The sequence below is a fragment of the Nannospalax galili genome, unplaced genomic scaffold (genome assembly GCF_000622305.1).
Source record: "Nannospalax galili isolate Female #2095 unplaced genomic scaffold, S.galili_v1.0 scaffold188, whole genome shotgun sequence".
NCBI lineage: Eukaryota > Metazoa > Chordata > Mammalia > Rodentia > Spalacidae > Nannospalax > Nannospalax galili.
In genome coordinates, this window is record NW_008360325.1 from 583,816 (window position 1) to 606,640 (window position 22,825).

At 47.2% G+C, this 22,825-nt stretch overlaps 1 protein-coding gene across 1 annotated transcript in view; it reads left to right on the plus strand.

The window, feature by feature from the left end:
* Ppp1r13b (protein phosphatase 1 regulatory subunit 13B) overlaps positions 1 to 22,651 on the plus strand; it is a 57,596-nt gene extending 34,945 nt beyond the window's left edge. The window contains exons 5-16 of the mRNA XM_008825537.3: positions 1,669 to 1,843; positions 4,050 to 4,246; positions 7,248 to 7,388; positions 9,670 to 9,844; positions 13,006 to 13,175; positions 13,492 to 13,990; positions 15,012 to 15,781; positions 16,342 to 16,479; positions 16,547 to 16,680; positions 18,046 to 18,212; positions 20,468 to 20,667; positions 21,544 to 22,651. Coding sequence (XP_008823759.1) covers positions 1,669 to 1,843; positions 4,050 to 4,246; positions 7,248 to 7,388; positions 9,670 to 9,844; positions 13,006 to 13,175; positions 13,492 to 13,990; positions 15,012 to 15,781; positions 16,342 to 16,479; positions 16,547 to 16,680; positions 18,046 to 18,212; positions 20,468 to 20,667; positions 21,544 to 21,585 — 2,808 coding nt within the window. The 3' untranslated portion in view covers positions 21,586 to 22,651. The remainder of the gene's footprint in view (positions 1 to 1,668; positions 1,844 to 4,049; positions 4,247 to 7,247; positions 7,389 to 9,669; positions 9,845 to 13,005; positions 13,176 to 13,491; positions 13,991 to 15,011; positions 15,782 to 16,341; positions 16,480 to 16,546; positions 16,681 to 18,045; positions 18,213 to 20,467; positions 20,668 to 21,543) is intronic.
* The last annotated feature ends 174 nt before the right edge of the window (positions 22,652 to 22,825 follow it).

Consider the following 22,825-nt stretch of genomic DNA (forward strand, 5'->3'; position numbering starts at 1 on the left):
GTTTTCATTTTGAAAGAGGGTCTTAATGAGTTGCCCAGCTGGTCTTGAACTTGTGATTCTCCTAACTCAGCCTCCTGAGTGGTATAATTACAGGCCTGCACCACCACACCCACTTCATTTGAATGGTTTTTAAAAAATAAAATATTGGCTGGGTGTGGTGGTGCATGCCTTTAATCCCAGCACTCCGGAGGCAGAGGCAGGTGGTTGTCTGTGAGTTCAAGACTAGCCCAGTTTACAAAGTGAGTTCCAGGACAGCTAGCTAGGGCTACAAGGAGACCCTGTCTCAAAAAGACATATATATAAGACAATATATAAGACAATATATAATATTGAGGCTGGAGAGATGAGGTTAAGAGTAGCTTGCAGAGGACTGGGGTTTGGTGCTTAGCACCCACACGGCAGCTAACAACCAACAGTAATTCCACTTCCAGGGGATCTGATGCCCTCTTCTGACCTCCTCAAACATTGCAAGCACATGGTACACTTACATACATCCAGTCAATACACTCATACCTATAAAAACTTTTTTTTTTTTGGCCTTTTTGAGACAGGGTCTCCCTGTAGCCCCAGCTGTCCTGGAATTCACTATGTAGACCAGGCTGGCCTTGAACTCAGAGATCCGCCTGCCTCTGCCTGCCAAGTGCTGGGACTGCAGGCGTGTGCCACCACGCCTGGCTTATAAAAACTTTTAAAAAGGCCAGAAAAAAAAGAAAAAAAAACTTTACAAAGGGTCAAGATAACTGAATAGGTAAAGGCATTTGTTGCCAAGCCTGACTGCTACAGTTCAGTTCCCAGAGCCCACACGGTAGAAAGAGAGCCAGCCAGCTCCTGAGGTTGTCCTCTGACCTCCTGGTGTGTGCCCCAGCTAGCACTCACCTGTGCACAAACACACACAAAATATATAAAATATAATTAAAACTTTTACAGATACTTTCAGTAATTTAAATCACAAGCTAATTCCAAATCTGAAATGCTTAAGCACATATTTCTTCACCTTAGTATAGTATGTATAATCATGCTTAACGTATGAGACTGTAAATACTTAACTGTTGTGTTATCTTCAGGGTATGTTTGCACATGAGTGGGAAAAAAAAACAAAACTTGAAGAGTATTGCAAACATTCTTGTTTTAGGATTCTCCTGTAACGTGTTTCACTGTTTCTTCAGGCTCTAATTCCGAAGAAAGCACACACTTCCTTGATTGGCAGTGTGAGTTACAGATTGGAGGGTTATCTCCCTCATGATCTTCTTTTCATGTAAAATCCTCTCTGGTCAGTGCTCATTTCCATGTAGGAAATTGTGGAGGGGATTCTTGGAAGTTCTTTATCACAGCAGGAAACCTGCGCAGACAGCAGGAAACCAGGCTGCTGGGGCTTAAGAGATGAAATGGCTTTGGAAGGGTGTGGTCCCTGCTCCCTGCAGTGGCCTCTGTAGAGGCACTGGCATGAGCTGAATGTACAGGCCAGTGCGTGTGCAGGGTCTAAAAATCCCCAGACTCACACCGTCTCACATGCCTGTGTGCAGTAATTTCAGCTCTATGTGGACTGATGTGTCTGCACACTCCTACAGTGTTCTTTATCTACTAAGATGGGTGAGCCTGGAAATGTAATATATACAGACAATCATAAGTTTCTATTCACAAAGTTTACATTTTTTCCTTCTTTGTTAGGAACAGCGTTTACATTTTCTAAAGCAACAGGAGCGCCGCCAACAGCAGTCTATTTCTGAGAATGAAAAGCTTCAGAAATTGAAAGAACGAGTTGAAGCCCAGGAAAATAAGCTGAAGAAAATCCGTGCCATGAGAGGACAGGTCGACTACAGCAAAATTATGAACGGCAATCTGTGTATGTGCCTACAGCCCACTGTGTCCACGCTGCTAGGCTAAGTCAAGTGACACAGCCGTAGCTTGGCCGTTTCAGTCAGATGCCCATGTACATTTTGTGGTAGCAGTGTTCTGTTGCTTTACTCTAACCTGCAGCTCAGAGGAGGTGGTTAGTTAAGTGATTTTCGTTGTGGTGCTGATTTTGGAGACATGGTTGTAGCCCCAGCTGGCCTGGAACTTGCTATGTAGACCAGGCTGACCTTGATCTCATTGACCCCTCTGCTTTCTGAGTGCTGGGATTAAAGGTGTAGTTAATTATATCTTATTAAAATCAATTTCCTGGGGGTTTTCTTTTTTTTTGGTTTTTGGGGGGTTTGGGGGTTTGTTGGGGGTTTTTTTGTTGTTGTTGTATTTTCTTTTGAGACAGGGTCTCCCTGTAGCTCCAGCTGACATAGAACTCATTATGTAGAGCAGGCTGGACTCGAACTCACAGAGATCCGCCTGCCTCTGCCTCCTGAGTGCTGGAATTAAAGGTGTGCGCCACCATGCCTGGCCTAATTGTGTATATTTATAGAGTACAGTGTGATAATTTGACATCTGTGTTCAATGTATGATTATTTAGGAGAGTTCACATTTCTGTGTCCTTAAACTTTAAAAAAAAAATGATTAGCACAAGGCAGTTTTACATATTTATGGCATACAGTTTCGGAATAGCCCTAGTGAAACAGTCGGGAGGCCCTTCTGTCACACTGATCACAACAGTAAAGCTGCTCCTATGGTTGGCCGTAATGAGTGGTTTGTTTTTGTTGAACTATTTAAATTTTATCCATGGGTTAAGATAACCAGACAGGTGTGGTGGCATATGCCTGTAATCCCAGCCCTTGGGAGGCAGAGGCAGGAGGATTACCTGAAGCTTGAGGCCAGCCTAGACCACACAGCCAAGGATACAAAGGGTGATCCTGTCCCAATAAAAAAAAAACATCAAAAGCACATACATCAAAAGGCAGAGGCAGGCAGATCTCTGTGAGTTCAAGGCCAGCCTGGTCTACATAGTGAGTTCTAGGATAGCTGGGGCTACAGGGAGACCCTGTCTCAAAAAAAGACCCCCCCAAAAAAAATACATCATAACAGTACTCACTTTTGTTTCTGTGTGAACTGTTTGTTTTTTAATCAATTCAATTAATGTCTATTTGATGTTAGAACAATGAGCAAGACCTTCACAAAGCTTTGATTCTGCTGCTGCCTGAGGGTTCAAAGTACTGAGACCAAAGTAGTTTTTGGACTGTAAATAAGTACCCTAAAGAATATTCAATAACGGGCTGGAGACATGGCTCAGCGGTTAAGGACTCTGGCTGTTCTTGCAGAAGACCTGGGTTCGAATCCCAGCACCCACATGGCAGCTAACAGCTTTCCATAACTCCAGTTCGAGGGGATCTGACAGTCTCTTCTGTCCTCCCAAGGCGTTGCACAATATGGGTGCATTTACCTACATGCAGGCATAACACTCATACACATAAAATAAAAATAATAGGCCAGGCATGGTGACACACACCTTTAATCCCAGCACTCGGGAGGCAGAGGCAGGTAGATCTCTGTGAGTTCAAGGCCAGCCTGGTCTACATAGTGAGTTCCAGGACAGCTGGGGCTACAGGGAGACCCTGTCTCAAAAAAACCAAAAAAAAAAAAAAAAGTATTCAATAATGCAAGCATAGCTTTGTGAATACTCACATCCTGTTGACATAGGCTGGAGAAACAGATCAGCAGTTAGGACACTTAGCTGCTCTCACAGAGGACTTGGGTTCGATCACCAGCACCCACATGGTGGCTAACAGCCATCCATAACTCTAGTTCCAGAGGATCCAACACCTTCTGACGGATGCACTGACATACATGTAGGCAAAACACTCATACACATCAAATAAAAAAATAAATATTTATAAACAAACCTGTTGACATATGTTTTGGGGCTGGGTAGGGCATTTGCCTAGCAAATGTGGGGTCCCAGGGGCCTCCATCCCTAACACTTGCAAGAAAAAAACATGTGTTTTGGGTTATGCATACACTTTATCTTTTATTTTGTTATTATGAATCTATGTTAATCCAAAGCTAGTATTGGATTATAATAATAATATATATAACTAATACCAGCATTGCGAGCAGTGTATAGACATGAATACAGAATGTGTCAGTTACATAACTGCTTTCCTTTTTTTGGTGGGCAATTCCAGCTGCTGAAATAGAAAGGTTCAGTGCCATGTTTCAAGAGAAGAAGCAGGAAGTACAGACTGCCATCTTAAGAGTTGATCAGCTTAGTCAGCAGCTAGAAGATCTGAAGAAAGGAAAGCTGAACGGATTCCAGTCTTACAATGGCAAGTTGACAGGACCAGCTGCAGTGGAGCTAAAACGGCTGTACCAAGAACTGCAGGTAATGTGCCTGATCTGCAGAGTGGTCATATACAGATGTTCCTCCCTTCTGGCTTTCTCCTTGGTCCTAATAGGATGAATATTCAGACTCTGGAAACAAATGAACAGATTCTAATTTAATAGTGGCTCTGACCTCATCTAAACCTAAATGCCTCCAAAAGGCTCCACTCTAAATAACCTTCTTGGTGAGGGTTAGGGCCTCAGCCTAATTTAGTGGAGACAAAGCAGTCACATTTTATTCAATCCTTGAGATTTCCATTTCTCTAAAGTCACCTTTCAGCAAATGACTTTTTGAGCCAGAGACAAGATCATGACTTTATTAGCACTTGCTAAGAAAAGTACTGTATCATTTTATGAAATGAGGGTATTTAGCTACAGACAATAAGATCACTAAATCACTTGTTAATGTTACAATTTTAAGCAAATATTAGGTGTTCAGAATTTATAAGGATATTTTTGATGATGATTTTTTTATTATTTTTATTTTATGTGTATGCATATATTGCCTGCATGTAGGTAAGTGCACCCGTGTTGTGCAATGCCCACGGAGGACAGGAGAGACTGTCGGATCCCCTAGAACTGGAGTTATGGACAGTTGTTAGCTGCCATGTGGGTGCTGGGATTCGAACCCGGGTCTTCTGCAAGAACTCAGTCAGTGTTCTTAACTGCTGTGCTATCTCTTCAGCCCCAATGATGAATTTTAAGCAACTAAATTAAGTGTGCAGAATTTATAAGGATACTTTTGATGGAGTAGCTTTTCATTGATTTAGTTTTTATCAGTTGAGTCAGTTTGTTAGTGTGTTTAAAAAAATACCAGTTAGAATCCCCTAAAATGATATGAGTGCTTTATTTGGAATTTTAGGTTATCTTTGTGACCTTGATACCTCCATAGTAAGGCCCCTCATTCAGGTGACCTGGGGCTTGCCTCCTGGGTTCTGAGAGGGCTGCTGCAGGGGCTGTCCCTGGATGGTTGTCCCCAGATCACTAGGTTTGATTTCTGCTTTATCTCTCCATAAGATAAAACAAAAGGCACATGCCTTTAATCCCAGCACTCGGGAGGCAGAGGCAGGCAGATCTCTGTGAGTTCAAGGCCAGCCTGGTCTACATAATGAGTTCCAGGACAGCCCAGGCTACAGGGAGACCGTGTCTCAAAAAGACCAAAAAAATAAATAAATAAATAAAAGATGCCCATAGGAACTCTGTTCTGGGCTGGACATGGTCGTACATCCCTGTAATCCTAGCACTTGGGAAGCAGAAGCGAGAGAAGTATGAACTCAAGGCCAGCCTGAGTTACAGAGCAAGACCTGTCTCAAAAGCAGAGGCTGGGGATATCGATGTGCAGTAGAGTTCTTCCCTGGCATTATTTGTAAGGCTCTGGGTTTGATCTCCTGCACCAAAAATCAAGGAAATAAACAACACCTCTATACTGGTTTCACCTGTGTTGTACCTATAAACTACATACACAGGTGGCTGAGCACGCGTGTAAACACATCCAAACTTGGGGCTGCTCTGTTCTTTCCTCCCCTTCCCTTCTTTTCTTTTGTTTCCCTAGCAATGAGATTTAACTTTATAATTAATATAAATCTTTTTTTAAACTTTTAGAAATTGTTTTACTTTCTTAAAATAATGGGCATTCTATCCATAAATTCTATTTTCAATAAACAACTAGGAATTGCTGTTTCATTTTGTTTTGAGAAAACCCAATAAATACTAAAAGGCATTGAGATTCTTCTGTTTCTAGATCACTGCTAGATTGAGGATGAGTGAGGGTGAGCCTTGCTCTGCCCTCTACCACAGCTCAGAACTGTGTATTCTCCAAAGCAGAAATAAGGGCAACCCTTCTCCCCAACGTCCACAGCTGCCTATCAGAACAGTTAGACCACGTTGCCACGGCTCAACACGAAGCAGGAACTAGGAAAACCAAGATGCTGAGGTTGACACATAAGCTGTTAGTGCCTTGCCCCTTGTCTTCTATAACCTTAATAAGGGGACTGTTTTACCACAAAAAATTGTGTCACTAGCCATGAATTTTGGAATGAGTTACTATAAATGTTGCCTAGAGCCAGTCTACAAATGGGCCACACGTCCACAGTTCACTTCTGCATTTGCAAACAGAATTTTCATGATCTGTATAAGCACACCTTTCAGTGACAGTATGACACTGAGATGCACTCTGACATTGCATGATCTGATACTCAGTGGACTGTAGCCCAAGAAAGAAGGTCCTTAATCCCTTTTATTGAGTGCTCTTTTATAACAAAATCCAAAGGTGACTTTCAAATGTACATACAGAAATGATTACAGACCATGAGGTTTGGTTTGTTTGTTGAGGTAGGCTTCCATGTATCCAAGGTGGGCCTTGAATTTACTATCTGTGTAGCCAAGGCTAGCCTCAAATTCCCAATCCTCCAGCCTCCACCTCCCAAGCACTAGGATTGCAGGCATGAGCCACCATGCTCATGGACTCTCTTCACTGCATCAGTAGTTTTATTTCATAGCTCTTGCTGACATTTCATGGTTCCATTTTTACATTTTTCAAATTCAAATGCGTTGTCTACCATGAGGCCCTTACCTTCCTTTACTTGCTTTGGTTTTGGTCCACTTTATAAAGACCGCACCCTTTCTTTTTCTTTTCTTTTTTTTTTGGTCTTTTTGAGACAGGGTCTCCCCGGAGCCCCAGCTGTCTTGTAACTCACTATGTCAACCAGGCTGGCCTTGAACTCACAGAGATCCGCCTGCCTCTGCCTCCCAAATGCAGGGACTACAGGCGTGTGCCATCACGCCCAGCTAGATCACACAAAAGAGTTTTTGTCATTTGGGTTTATGGAATCTGGAACTCTGAAGTCACTGTTGATGAACATCACACTGTGGCCAAGGCCAACTGGCCCTGAAGAGACAGCACTTCTCAGTTTGTGTTTTGAACCTGTGTGGGACCCACCTGCCAGAAACCTGATAAGATGTAACCAATGAAAATCTTAAAAGTTGTGTTTTCTACTTTGCAGATTCGTAACCAGCTTAACCAGGAACAGAATTCCAAACTCCAGCAGCAGAAGGAACTCTTAAATAAGCGCAACATGGAGGTGGCCATGATGGACAAGCGAATCAATGAGCTGCGTGAACGTCTTTATGGAAAGAAAATTCAGGTATGTAAAGAATGTCTGTGAGCTAAACTATCAGTGGTTTTTGAAAGTACCCATTGTGGAGTGTCTGGTGGCACACTGAAGTCCTAGGACTTGGGAGGTTGAGGCAGGAAAATCCAACCTGGGCTACTACATAGTAATCAAGATCATGTCTCAAAAACCAGACATCAAAACCCATGAAAGTCCTCATCACTGGGTGGTGTCGTCTGCCATCCCTTCAAAATAGAGTAGAAGAAAATGTACTTTCCCAAGACTCAGCTCCTTCCTGGCCCATGGACTCAGAGCTCAACTTTCTACCTCCACGCTCCCTGTGATTTCCCTCTTCTATAGCTGTGAGGATGCAGGGCTTTGGAGTTGCAGCCCCTGGTTCGGTCCACGTTTTTTTGTTTGTTTTTTGTTTGGAACTCACTGTGTAGACCAGGCTGGCCCTGAACTCACAGAGATCCACCTGCCTCTGCCTCCCGAGTGCTGGTATTAAAGGTGTGTCCACCACACCCGGCTGGTCCACATTTTTACATTAGGGCAAAGTTCCAGGCCAGCTCTAACTATAGGAGATCCCTATCTTTGGGAATTGGCTCATGTTGCAGAGGCTGGCAGGTCTGAAACTTGCAATGTGGAGACCCAGTAGCTTGAGTACAGGCCATCTGCTGTAGAATCCCTTCTTCCAGGGCAACCTTAGTCTTTCTCTCTCAAGGCCTTGCACTGGTTACATGAGACCCATCTACCTTATGAAGTGCCTTACTCAAGAGTCCACTAAATGTTAATCCATTCTAAAAACTGCTTTCCTGGAAACATGTAGTGTTGGAGCACCTATCTGGGTACCATGGCTTAGCCAAGTTGCTGCATACAATTAACCATTAAAATCACAGGGGGCCTGGAGAGATGGCTCAGCACTTAAGAACACTGGTTGTTCTTGCAGAAGACCCATGTTCAAATCCCAGCACCCACATGGCAGCTAACAACCGTCCGTAACTCCAGTCCCAGGGGATCCAACAGCCTCTTCTGACCTCCATGGGCATTGCACGACACAGGTGCACTTACCAACATGCAGGTAATACATGCATATACTTCAATCAATCAATCAGTCAATCACAGGACCAATGAGAGAACTCATCAAGCAAATACTCTTACTGCCAAACCTGACAGCCTGAGTTCAATCCCTCGGACTTGTAGGGTAGAATGAAGCAAAGAAATAACTCCTGTGACAAGCTATCCTCTGACCTCCACATATGTTGTCACACACACACACACACACACACACACACACACGCGCGCGCGCGCGCGCACACTTTCTAAAAATGAGCCATCACAAGTGTCTAGATCTGTTATGCTGCTTCGGGGATCTCCTTGAAATCAGTGCCCTTGCGAAAATGTGACTCTACCAAAAGGTCTAGGTACTTCTAAGCATTTGTGGAGGTCGTGGGCCTTTTCCAGAACAAGGCATGATCCAGCATGCAGAATCTTGCAGGCAGTTGTAGGAGCCCATGGTTCTCCACTTAGAACCCTCCTAACTAGGAACCCTGAGGAGTCCCTGGTTCTCTAGTTAGAATCCTGCCACACATGCTTTGGATCTTGACCAGCATTATGTAGCCAGTATCTTCTGCCCAGTGTGTTGTTGCTGTGAAACCAGGACTGTCCTCAGAGGTGCAGGGTCTTGTCAGCAATAAGGCTTCACCTGAGCTCCTTGCCCTGCATCCTGACTATAGAGTAGGCACAGAGGTTCAGAGAGGTTAAGTCAGTAGCCTGAGGCAGCACAGTGAATAAATGACAGAGAAGGATTTGAAGCCATGCTCAGAGAACAGGCTTTGATCGGCACCTCTGTCCACACAGGGGAGGGAGAACATCCCCCAATAAGAGAGAGGTGCTTGTGCTGTCATCATGCCAGCTCCTTGTTTTTGTAGCTCACAAGTGGGCAGATGTCACTGGAGAGTGACTTCACAAGCTGTGGGTCAGACTCTTCTCTGAATGCTCCTCATCTATGTGCTGGTCAGTCCTTCAGGGTGAAGACTTTCCCAGGTTACAGCCACGAGTGGTTTATTTCTCTTCTAGTCTGATAGTCTCTCACCACTGAGGTTAGTTTTTCTTTTAAGAGAATCTTTTTTTTTTTTTGTATTTTTGAGACAGGGTCTCACTGTAGCTGGCCTGGAACTTGCTATGTAGACCAGATTGCCCTTGAACTCACAGAGATCTTCCTGCCTCTGCCTCCCAAGTGCTGGGATTAAAGGTATGCACCACCACTCCTGGCTTAAGAGAATCTTGACTCTGATTTCTTCCTGATTTGCAGCTGAACCGTGTGAATGGCACATCATCACCACAGTCACCCCTGAGCACGTCTGGTCGGGTTGCTGCTGTGGGTCCTTACATCCAGGTTCCCAGTGCTGGGAGCTATCCTATCCCAGGAGACCCTATAAAGCCTCTCACCATTGCCTCAAGTGCTGCCCACGGAAGATCCAAATCTGGTCAGTTCTCTGGTCCTTTCAGGAGAGTGTGTGGGAGGGGAGGGAAGCAACAGTACCCCCACCTCTGTACTAGACCCTTGCCCCAGCACTGCTTGAGGTACCTAGTCTCTGTAATAATGCCCCTGAAATAAGAACAAGCTCTCTTTACTGGTCTGAAGATCTCTACTGTGCCTTTTCAAAACACAAATGACAAATTACAAAGATGCACACAGCACAGGTTTGTTTCCCTGAGGACTGTAATTCTGCTCTCTGCCTCCCTGTAGACAGTGCTATAGCTGGTCTTTCTCTCCCCACTCAGCACCATCTTTATCAACCAGAAAAGCCTTTGTCAGATTATGGATGTGGCTGAGTGGTACAGCACTGGCCTCCAGGCCCTCAGTTTGTTCTCCAGCACCCAGAAAAGAAAAAAATCCACAAACCCTTTCTTTGGTCTTTACAGTTAGGCAGTGTGCTGACTCAGGCCCCCAGCATGGTATTCCATCAGTCACAGGGCTCTCCACATGGAAAGTGTGATTGTTTTTAAAACACTGATTAAGAATTCAGGGCTTGACAGGTTGTCAGGTGTGGTGGTACAAGCTTGTGATTTCAGTGCTCAAGAGGCAAAGGTAGAACGAGTGCTGCAAGTTCAAGACCAGCCTGGTCTGCCAAGCAAGTTCTAAATTACTCAGGGAGACCCTATGTTTTTTTAAAAAGGCAGGGCTTCCTTACAGTGAGGTTTGATGACTTGGCCTGGTTGTCTCCCTGCATTCACAGTCTGTGTCCTAGTATACTGACCTGTTCCTCTGTGAAAACGTTCTGTCAGGCACATATGTTTTAGTCTTTTTTCCTCAGGCTTAGTGACCTTCCTGTGCTGCCCTCTTATTGTGTGGTACCCACTGTTCACAGCCACAACACCTGCCTCTCAGGCACCTTCTGACTCCTGCGTAGGCACTTCCCCCACCCTCATGGGCCAGAACCAGACTCAGATCTCTTTATGGCTATGTCATAGCAGCCAAACAGGGTCTGTGTTCAGCTTGACCCCCTCCCTCCAGCATTCATTGGTAAGCAGTTGTTTATAGCGTGGACTCCCCTATCCATAGTAGGAGTGAAGGTGTGACTTTCAGTGGCAGAATAGCACAGCCAGCTCCTTTTTTGCTGACTTGAGCTTTTAAAACTTCCAAGCTGAGAACATTTCCTACTCTCCACTCCCTTCTCTATGGTTTTGTGCTATGCAGCCTCATTCCTTCCATTGTGGTTTAAAGCACAGGTTTCCTGTGTCAACCCCAGCTGGGGGCATCATCTTAGACTTGGAGATAGGATGAGAAATCCTTCTGATAGGGACTCGGACTCTTTGTTGTTGGCTATCCTGGTTCTGTGTCACACAGATGACTACAGTAGACACAGAGTGACCAGCACATGCACAGTGTCAGATCTGGACGTCGGGCCTGACTGTGACTCCTTACGGCACTCTGCAAGCCCACTTATGAACTGTGTGTCAGCTGACAGGCCTGGTGGTTCATTTTTGATCTATAACACAGACAGAATCAGTAATCATTTGTTTTTCCAAACTGATGGAAGGCTATTCATCAAACTTGGACTTGAAAACAGTACCGTGCCAGTATACCTGCCCCTTCCAACCCAGTTGTGGAATTGGGGGTGGGGGCCCATTCATAATCATCCACAGAAATGGTGGGTACCATTTGGCTGGCATAGCAAAAGTTCTGTTTTCAGGGGGGTAGGGTGAGCTTGTTTTTCAAAAATTAAGATGAACTGTAGGGCATAGTGGCACACTGGGAGGCTGAGGCAGGATAGGCTTTAAGCCAGCCTAGGCTACATAGAGACTCTGTCTCATAAATAAATAAAAGTGAAAGTGATTTTTCTGAGATATTTATGAAGCCTATTTCTCATCATAATTGAAGGTAAAAATTGTCCTTTGTATTGTAATAAAAATAAGTGGCCTTCCCTGGACACCTATTTTGTCCTAAAGAAAGGAACAGGCTCTCAGTTCAGTCCTCCCACAGCTCTTTTGCATAAAACTTCCTATTACTCTAGGATTTGGGAAGCCACTGAGCAGCCATTCTCCCAGTGAACCTGAGAGAGGACAGAAAATGCAGTTCCTCAGCACACTGCCCATGCATGGGCCTCCAGTGCCTTTTTCAGTCAGTTGGGTTTTCACCATGGCGTCTCTAGTGAGTTTCTTAGTGCCCACACGTACTCCCAGGAATCCAAGATTTAACTGAAAGGGAGTGAAAGCTTGTAGCCAGGAGGCTGACAGGCCATGTGGAGCAAGATGATAGTTTGTCCTGGGCCCTAGCACTGTGTTGGAACTGTGCAGCTCAGAGTGACAGCATTGTAGTCACTGAATGGCGGGCACCATAGTGAGTGCACCCTGGCTGCAGTGCTGCTGCCACAGCACGTCAAGTCGGTTCAGGAGCAGGACTTGAGTGCCACAAACCAAGCAGAGCACCCAGAGCAGCTCCTCCCCTAAGCATGTACCACTGTCCCTGCAGGTTCTGCAGAACATCCTGGACACCTTACACTTGTTTTATAAGTTGAACATTGTTCAACATTTTGATAACAAGTGACTTCCCTGCTGCTGCTTAGTTATCCTGCCTGAGCTAATTCCTGTCCATGTCTAGCCTCCGTGGGGCTAGAAGTGGACCAGTCAGGGCAGCTCAGCACCTGTGCCTGTGAAAGAGAAGCAGGGGCCCATCTCACCATCACAGCAGAATGTTAACTGCTGCTTCTCCTAATCAGAGGGAACGTGTACTGGCCTCTCATGCAAATCAAATCTATTATGAAGTCAAATGATAAGCCTTTTCATACTGCTACATTGTTTTTATAAATGGGGTCTGAAAAATAAGTGCTTGCTGTATTGTGCTGTGGCTTTAATGGACTTGACCTGTACTTCAGTGTGATGCAGCCCTGTGCTGCACAGCCGAGCATTGCGATGTCGTTGAGTGCTGTCCACAGTGGCCAGGAGGTGCTGGCTAAGATCACTCCTTGGGCTTACGCATGGGTCTGTGTTTTCGAGCAAATTCCTAAGCATACAGGTGGTGGTCAGCCGCTTGCTTGGCTGATGGGAGTCCCAGCACTGTATTTGTTTTTGGCAAGATACTGTTATTAGGTTGGTTCAACTAATTTCAATAAAAATTTTACATACATTCCATGTTCTTTTCAAGCCAATGATGGAAACTGGCCAACATTAAAGCCAAGTTCTGGTTCTTCAGTGAAGTCAGCTCAGATGGCCAGTGCAGACTGGAAGGACTTGGGCATGGAGGGAGCCCTCAAGCAGGGGGCCATCTCAAGCCAGCCATTGCCCTTATCAGCTCTGGGAGCTACAGAGAAGCTGGTAGGTCATCTGGCTTCACCACAGAGCCCCAATGCATTCCCCTCTGCCTTAATCTTCAGCTTAAGATTGGGTGCGAGATGTCTTGGCAGTAAATTAGTCCTGTTAGTGCCTACCTTATCCCCAGAATCCTAAAAGGCTACTGGGCCTCCGGGCATGAGTATGCCCAGTAGACAAGATGGCAAGCCCATTGGTACCCCCTGTGTCACTAGCCCATTAAAGGCTTCCAAATCCTGCTGTGTTCTGTTGTAAATAGATAGGATATATGCCTAACCTTTCCAAGAGTAACCTGTGTTTTCTTCTTAACACCTAAATTTAGGGCATCGAGATTGGTAAAGGGCCACCGCCCATCCCAGGTGTAGGCAAGCCACTGCCGCCAAGTTATGGGACATACCCAAGTCCTACACCTCTGGGCCCAGGGTCGACAAGCTCCCTGGAGAGGAGGAAAGAAGGCAGCTTGCCCAGACCTGGTGCAGGCCCAAGTCGGCAAAAACCTGCTCCGCTGCCTCCAGCAGGCAGTGCCCCCCAGCCTGGCTCCTCGCAGCAGATTCAGCAGAGAATTTCAGTACCACCAAGTCCCACGTACCCACCGGCAGGGCCACCTGCATTTCCAGCTGGAGATGGAAAACCTGAGTTTCCACTGACTGTGGCCATTAGGCCTTTTCTAGCTGATAAAGGGTCAAGGCCACAGTCTCCCAGGAAAGGACCCCAGACAGTAAATTCAAGTTCCATATATTCCATGTACCTCCAGCAAGCCACACCACCTAAGAATTACCAGCCGGCAGTGCATGGCACCCTAAATAAGTCAGTTAAAGCAGGTATGTTGAGTATATACTCTTGGGAATGGAAGTTACCCTTAATTAGAATCCCTGTCACTACATGCTACTTAGGGTAAGACATAACTCTTACATAAAGTATAGGGTGTTAGTTTGGGATGGCAATAAAAGATGAAATGCACAGAGCTCTCACTTCCTGCTTGAGGATCCACCTCCCTGTTGCACTTAGTAAACCTGTACATCACCAGAAGGATGAAGTTGCTGGAGTTTCCATTTTTCTCCTCCTTCATGGTAACTTGTATGATTCAAAGATCAGGGGTGGATCTTGACTTTTGGCTCTCTGGGTCTGCTGGTCATTGCTAAGCCAGAGCCCTGGCATGGGCAGTGTGAGGCGCTGCAGGGAAGACAGCCTGGAGTGCATAGTGGGGCAGAGGCCTTCTAGGAAGGCAAATGTGAAGATGCAGCTGAGTTCCACACCCCCGTGGAAGCTGAAGGGTTTCTTACCCTGGCTAGAGGACTCTGTGGGCCAGGTTAGGGCTGCAGCCTCCTCAGACTTTCTTAGGTAGTGGCTGCAGCATCTAGACTTTTAGTTCAGGGATTCCTGGGTGTATCTGGGCATCACCGGCCAAGGACCTCTCAGGGGGTGTTTTGTTACCTGTGGGCAGAAATCTGACCATCGGAGAAGCTCCTGGACCACAGGTCAAACCCATCCTGCTCCAGAGAGGCAACTGTCTTCCTGTTGCCTGAGTTAGTCCCAGGCACTGATGCAAATTTTTTGATTTTGGTATTTTCCTTGGCCAGGAAACAAACCGGGCTTGATTAAAATAGGGAAACTCAGGTCAGCAACCTTTTCTTCTTTTGAAAGAGCCCAGTTTTGGAATCCAAATATAAAACCTGATTCACTAGAACGAGTCAGTGGAGGGTTTTGGAAAAGGTTTGCTGGGGATTCAAAAAAATCAAAACTGAGGAGCAACAGCAGTCCTTGTCTCATGGAGTCAGTGCCAGGGAGCAGCCCTGTACCGCAGCCAGGTTGAAGTGGTTCTCTCCTTTGTTTCTTCTCCAGTATATGGTAAACCTGTCCTACCATCAGGGTCAGCATCTCCATCACCCTTACCATTTCTTCATGGGTCACTGGGCACAGGCACGACACAGCCTCAGCCACCTTCAGAATGTGCTGAAAAAGAGCCAGAGCAGGAAGGGCCCGCTGCACCGGGAGAAGGCGGTACAGTGGAGAGCCTGCCGCGGCCGCTAAGCCCCACCAAGCTCACGCCCATTGTGCACTCACCACTTCGCTATCAGAGCGATGCCGACCTAGAGGCTCTTCGCAGGAAGCTGGCCAATGCGCCCCGGCCTCTGAAGAAGCGCAGCTCCATCACAGAGCCAGAGGGCCCCGGAGGGCCCAATATCCAAAAGCTGCTGTATCAGCGCTTTAATACCCTGGCTGGTGGCATGGAGGGTACTCCTTTCTACCAGCCCAGCCCGTCACAGGATTTTGTGGGCACCTTAGCGGATGTGGACAATGGAAATACCAATGCCAATGGCAACCTGGATGACTCTACCCCTGCCCAGCCCACAGCCCCACTCCCTGATGAGCCTGCCCCATCCTCAGATGCCAACGATAATGAGTTACCATCTCCTGAGCCAGAGGAGCTCATTTGTCCCCAAACCACTCGTCAGGCTGCGGAACCTGCTGAGGACAACAACAACAACGTGGCTGCAGTGCCGTCCACGGAACAGGTCCCAAGTCCTCTAGCTGAGGTTCCGTCTCCAGGAGAGGAACCGCTCCCTCCGGCACCTCTTCCCCCTGTCATCCATCCTCCAGCAGCCTCTGCGGTGGGTACCCTTACGAGACCAAAGCCAGGTGTGCCCCTGCCATGGAAAATCAGGCCCGGGTAGAGAGTTAGTAGTCAGATGATCACACAGGCCAAGGGGCCCAAAGAAGAGTACATAGTACCCTGGTGAGCATCTGAAACCTGGAGGACAGGCAGACAGAGGGAAACACCTAGACCCCCTGGGGGAGGTCACTGTTGACACAGCAGCGAGGCTAGGCCATCCTGATATCCTCAACAAGGCTTTCTTGGTGGGCTCTCTGGACCACCATTGAAAGAGTCCTGTGGCATGTCAGTAAAGACTAGCTTCTGACTCCATCAGGGCTGGCAGTTCATCAGTACAGCCATCCCCACACTCCCTCCTACAGTCTTCTAAGAAGGAGTAGCCATTCTCCGTCTGAGGGATGCCCTTTACATAGGCCTGTCCCTCATGGGACAGCCACCAGAGTTGCTCTTGAACCACTGCCTTCGGGCTTAGTTCTCGCCACTCCTTCCCTAGGAAGAGGTCTTGGACTGGTCCTTGCCTTGCACAGCTCTAGACACTGAAACCATACTTCCCTACAGAGCAAACGAACCAACCTGAAGAAGCCTAACTCAGAACGGACGGGGCATGGGCTGAGAGTGCGCTTCAACCCCCTGGCACTGCTTCTAGATGCTTCTCTGGAAGGAGAGTTTGATTTAGTGCAGAGGATCATTTATGAGGTGAGCCACACTCCCATTATGTACTGCTGAGAGCTGGAGACTGTCGCTCACATGCCCTGTGTCCTAGGTGGAGGACCCCAGCAAACCCAACGATGAAGGGATCACTCCCCTGCATAACGCTGTCTGTGCCGGCCACCATCACATCGTGAAGTTCCTGCTGGACTTTGGTGTCAACGTGAATGCTGCTGACAGTGATGGATGGTGAGAACCCAGTGGGGTGGGGCTCAGAAATGTACTTTTCCTACCTTAAAAAGGAAAGCTTGCATGTTCTAGAAAACTGGAAGGCACACAAGAGGAAGCGTACCCCATCATTCCATCCCAGACTGCTGTATCTCTTACTTTTCTCCTGTTACAGACATAATTGTTTACACTCTTCCTGTGCCCTGCTAGCATTGTAACTAAAGCAGTGTATTCATTTGCTCTTCCTCTTTGCTGACGTTCTACATGAAATACATGAGTTCCATAGAAATTCTACATGAAAAGCAACTTCAGAAGACTTTGTTGGATGTTAGCTGTTTGCGAATGTTTTCATTTGATTTCAGGATCAGGGCTCTGCTGTAGGATTGTTTATTATAGATACTTCAGATTCTCTTACCTTTTTTTTTAATTGTACTAAAATACACACAAGATTAACCATTTGGGTCTAGGAAGATGGCTCATTGGATAAAGTGCTTGCTGTATAGACATGAGGTCCTGAGTTCAGATTCCCAATGCCCACATACAAGCCAGTATAGCCGGGCGTGGTGGCGCACGCCTTTAATCCTAGCATTCGGGAGGCAGAGGCAGGCAGATCTCTGTGAGTTCAAGACTAGCCTGGTCTACGTATCAAGTTCTAGGACAGCTGGGGCTATAGGGAGACCCTGTCTCAAAAAAGACCAAAATAATAATAATAATAATAATAAAAGCCAGTGTAGTGGCATATATCTATAACCCCAGCACTGGGGGCAAGAGACAGCGGATCCCAGGAGCTCACTAGCCAGCTAGTCTAATCAAAACAGCAAGCTCTGGGTTTAGCAAGAAACTGTCTCAAAAAATAGAGTGGAAAAGCAATTGAGGAAGACATCCCAGTATCAACCTTTGGCCTCCACATACACCCGCATAGATGAGCATACAGTACACACATGGGTGTACACATACAGATATGCACACACACAATTACTAACTTGGCCATTTATAAATGTACATTTGCATGTGTTATATGTGAGCATCTATCTATAGGCCACTACTTAATCTACACCTTGTCCCCCTTTCCCAAAGATTTATGCATAGTCTAAAACAAATTGTAGAAATCATGTGTTTAAAAACTAGAAACTTAGACAGGCATGGTGGCGCACACCTTTAATCCCAGCACTTGGGAGGTAGAGTCAGGCAGATCTCTCTGAGTTCCAGGCCAGCCTGGTCTACATAGTGAGTTCTAGGACAGCTGGGGCTACAGGGAGACCCTGTCTCAGAAAGACAAAAAACTAGAAACTTGCCTGACACAAAGGTGTGGCACCTTCCTCAGAATTTCTCAGAGGTATATGCAGAAGCCAGGTGGCCAACTACACATTTTCACTCTGGTTCTAGGACACCACTGCACTGTGCTGCCTCCTGCAACAGTGTCCACCTCTGCAAGCAGCTGGTGGAAAGCGGAGCCGCCATCTTTGCCTCCACCATCAGTGACATTGAGACTGCTGCTGACAAATGTGAAGAGATGGAGGAGGGCTACATCCAGTGCTCCCAGTTTCTCTATGGTATGTCGTGGGGGTGGGGGGCTTCAGCTGCTTCTGAACCATGTGCTGGCCTGCAGTTGGGCTCAGTGCATCATGTTTAAGGCCTCACTCCTTTACACTCACTCTGCAGACACATCTGAAAATCTCTTCTGTATCTGGGTGGTGAAACCTATAGTCCCAGCACTTGGAAAGCGAGGTAGGAGGATCATAAGCTCAGGGCCAGCCTGGGCTACGTAATAAGATCCTGTCTTAAACAAAAACAACAAAAATCATGTTAGAAGGATTCTGTGCCAGGTTGCAAGAATCCCCTTGCTGCTTTATATACATGGCGCCTTGGGGACAGAGGAGTGGGAGAGATGCATGACCAGGCAGGCTGCATCGATCTCTGGACTGTGGCTGACAGTACACAGGAGTTGAAGCAGGGCTGCTTCATCCCTGTGCTGGCCTGTTACCTGGTCAGTGACGTGCACGTCCTAATTAAGCTGCTGTAGCCAGAGTCAGATTTTTACTCTATTCTAATATTTTATTCATTTCTATTTCATGTGTTTGAGTGTTTTGCCTGCATGTATGTAAGTGCATCCACGTGTACAGTGCCTGTGAAGGCCAGAAAAGGGTGTCAGATTCCCTGGAATGGAGTTACTGATGGTTGTTAACTGTGTGGGTGCTGGGAACTGGTCCTGTGGAAGAACAGGATGTGCTCTTGACCACTGAGCCATCTCTCCAGCCTCCAGCGACAGATTTTCTAAGAGCCCAACCATGCCCTCTATTAACAGTCACAAGTCACTTGTCCCACACATAACTTGAGATGCTACTGTGTGTCCGGCACTGTTAGACCCAGAGGTGCAGTGATAAACAGCCAAGCCACACAGCCTGCACTAAGCTTCACAACAGCCAGACCAGAAAGTTCTTGGGCATTAGTGGGGCTGGGCAAATCTAGCCTATGTAGGTACCCCCACCGCTGAGGGAGCATGGCTTCTTCTCATCAGTGACCTCCCAGGTCTCTGGAAGTCACAGGGCACTGAGTGACTTTGCATATGATATGAGATGATATGATCGCTCAGCAGCCCAGGTACAAGCCATGTGTGCAGCTGGTCTGCAGGTACTCAGCAGCAGTCACGGCTCCTCATCTAGTGACTGCTGCGTTTGTTCTAGGGCCAGGTTTAGAAACACCTTTACCTCTGCTGGCTGAGGTTACAGACCAGGGCTACTCTTCCCAATGCTTCCCCAGGCCCAAGCTGCCCTTGGCTTTGTGTATACAACCCTATGCTTCTGCAAGACCGTAAGTACAGTCAGTCTTCCATATTCATAATTGTGCACCTGTGGATTCTACCAATTGCAGAAGGAAATATTTGAGGGGAAAAAATATGAACTGTCAGGATGGTTCAGTAGGTTGCTGTGTAAGTCTGATGACCAGAGTCTGATCCTGGAACTCATGTAGAGAGAACTGACTCCATAAATTGTCCTGGGACCTTCACATGTGTGCTATGGCATACATGTGCAACACACACACAGACCCACACACAGTAACAAAAGTTGTTAAAAATGTATCTGTACAGCTGGGTGTGGTGGTGCACACCTTTAATCCCAGCACTGGGAGGCAGAGGCAGGCGGATCTCTCTGAGTTCAAGGCCAGCCTGGTCTACATAGTGAGTTCCGGGACAGCTGGGGCTACAGGGAGACCCTGACTCAAAAAAACAAAAAATGTATCTGTACTATGACTTTTGCTTGCTACTCATGGCAGTGTAGCGTATCAACTGTTTAGAGTATTAACCTGGTGTGTTATGTCACAGAGCTCATTGAGAGATGTTGGAGAGAATGTAAGCTCTGTGTAGACACCATGCCATCTGTCAGAGGGACCAGAGCATCTTAAGGATTTTGGTATCTGCAGGGTCCAGGAACCCATTCCTGCGTGTCACAAGGACCAACTGTACTTTCTCGTAGGGAAGAGCAAGGGCTGTGTGCATGAAGCTGTGGGGCAGCAGTCTGAGGAAACATTGGGTAGAGTGGCACTGGACTGTAACCACAGCCTTAGGCCAGAGCATGCCTTTTTCTTTAGTGGGCATCCTCCTTCCTGAGGAGCTGTTGTCAGGGCAGCCAGCAACAGGTTTTCAGTGTTAGGAAGTGTAGTAAAAGTGGGGTCAGAGCCTCTGGGTCTCAGTAGAGTAGACAGCTGAGGTTAGGGCTGACAGCACCTTCTGGGTAGTGACGAGGTGCCATCCCTTTGCCCTAATCCCTGGCACCTCTGCTAAAGTCTGACTGTTGCTTTCTGGTCCTAGGGGTGCAAGAGAAGCTGGGAGTAATGAACAAAGGTATTGTGTATGCCTTGTGGGACTACGAGGCCCAGAACAACGATGAGCTGTCCTTCCACGAAGGGGATGCCATCACCATCCTGAGGCGCAAAGATGAAAGCGAGACTGAATGGTGGTGGGCTCGTCTTGGGGACCGCGAGGGTTATGTGCCCAAAAACCTGCTGGGGGTAAGCACACACCACTTTCAGAGGTTAAGTACTAGGAAGCCAGCTGGTCTTGTTTATCTGTGCAGAAGTCACAAGAGACTCAACCAAGTCCAGTTCTCCTGACTTCAGGATGGAGACAGAACACCTTTCTCCAAGTCCAGCAATCTGCTCTAGACAAGCCCAATTTGCAGAGTGGGGGAAGCACGAGGCTCAGGCAGAGCCCTGGAGGTGCCTGCCTATCCTATATTCTAGGAGCAGCTGGAGCATGTGGAGGCTGAGAAACCATTAGGGGCACCTCAGTATGCTGCACTCATGGGGAACTTTGGCAAGCCTGGGGCCACCCCACATAGCTGACTAGAATTCTCCAGAGCAGGGTATAGTGCTGTACACTGTGATCCTAGCCCTTGGAATGCTAGGTAGGAGGATCAAAAGTTCAGTGTCAGCCTGATTGCTCAAAAACACAGCCTCCAGGAGGCAGAGGTAGACATGCATCTCTGGGTGGAGGCCAGCCTGGTCTACATAGGAAGTTCCAGGCCAGCCAGAGTTCCAGTCTCTAAATAAATAAACAAGATCTCTAAAGGAGACCTGGGGGTGGGACTCACATTCACTGTGGCCTGTCCTGACAAGACAGGCTGCCTCTCATTCTGGACTCTTCATGTGCCATGGCGAAGCTGGCAGATGCTCCCCATTCACTTGGCAAACGTTCCCAGACATTGTGGACCTGCCAGACCTTCCCGAGGAGCTGTTGTCAAGGTAGCCGGCCACAGGTTTTCAGTGTTAAGAAGTGTAGTGAAAGTGGGGGCAGAGTGGACAGCTGAGGTTAGGGCTGACAGAGCGCCTTCTGGGTAGTGACGAGGTGCCATCTCTTTGCCCTAATCCGTGTCTATTGCTTCTCAGTTGTATCCACGTATCAAGCCCCGGCAACGAACACTCGCCTGAACTTCCACTGGAGTACCACAGTCTCACTGGCTCCCAGGAGCCACTGGAGATGATTCTGCTGCCCCAGGAAAGCTAAAGCTAGGACGGTCTAATGGTGCTCACTTTAGCAGACCATCCACAATGTGAACCCTGTACCTCCCAGTGAGGCCCTTCTCCAGTTTGCAGGAACTGGCAGAGGTACTTTTGCCAACAACTGTAAATCCAAATACCCAGCTTCCAAGACACCCACCCCTGTTGCCAGTAAGAAGTCCTGTAATTATCATGGCCCCACCCCCAACAGTTGCCCATGAAGACAAAGCTCTGACTGACCACCTCTCATATCAGTTATCTCCCACCTTCAACAAAGTAGGCTGCTACCAGGTGGCTCTTGGTTATCTCCCTGCTCTCCTCGAAGAGTCTCAGAAACCAGTGTCTTTTCTTCACATTCTCCACACAGGATCTCCCTTCCTTTCACACCAAAGGAGCCCATTTGGAAACTGTCCAGTGTAGCTGTCCTGTGTGGGCAATGTAGTGTTTTGCTACCTGCTGGCCCTGTGCTGTGGCTGGCCGTCCATGCCGCAGCACAAAGGGTCCTCTGATCCCACGGCCTCCGGCTACAGTGTGACTTTTATCCCCTGACGGTTTGAGTTTATTTCTACTTCAGTGCAGTTAAGACACTGGAGTCTGGGCAACAGTGAGTCACAGTTTGGCTCGGGCTGAGCAGACCTCAGTTCAGGAACGCCACCCCGACAGACTAGGATGCCATTTCCGAGTGAGGCAGGCTATTTACCCTGGAGCGTGAATTGTGTAGACAGGCTTTTTTTATTTTTCAACTAGACCATTCAAAACTACCAGAGTTGTGTTGGAAATTCTTCTCCTCATAAGACACAGGCCTGTAGGCTTTATTTTTCATGTGAATCTTGTGCATAACTGTATAGATCCATGTGTAGACTCTCAGACAGTGCTGCAGTCAGCCATCAAACACTGACTGACCAGGGTGGCACCAAGGTGATGCCCTGTGGAGCAGCCTCTGCCATTCCACCACTGATGCTGTGTAATGTGCACAATAAACTGCTGTCTCACAGCCGACTGAGTTGTGTGTTCTGGACGCAGGATACCTAGGGTACAGACACTCAGGACATCTGCACACAGGCCAGAGCCTGGTGCATACTTTCAAAATAGGTTTTAATCATATACTTCATATACAAATTATACAGTCAATAAAGTGAAACTGTAAGTGAAAAGTAGAAAACACAAAGCT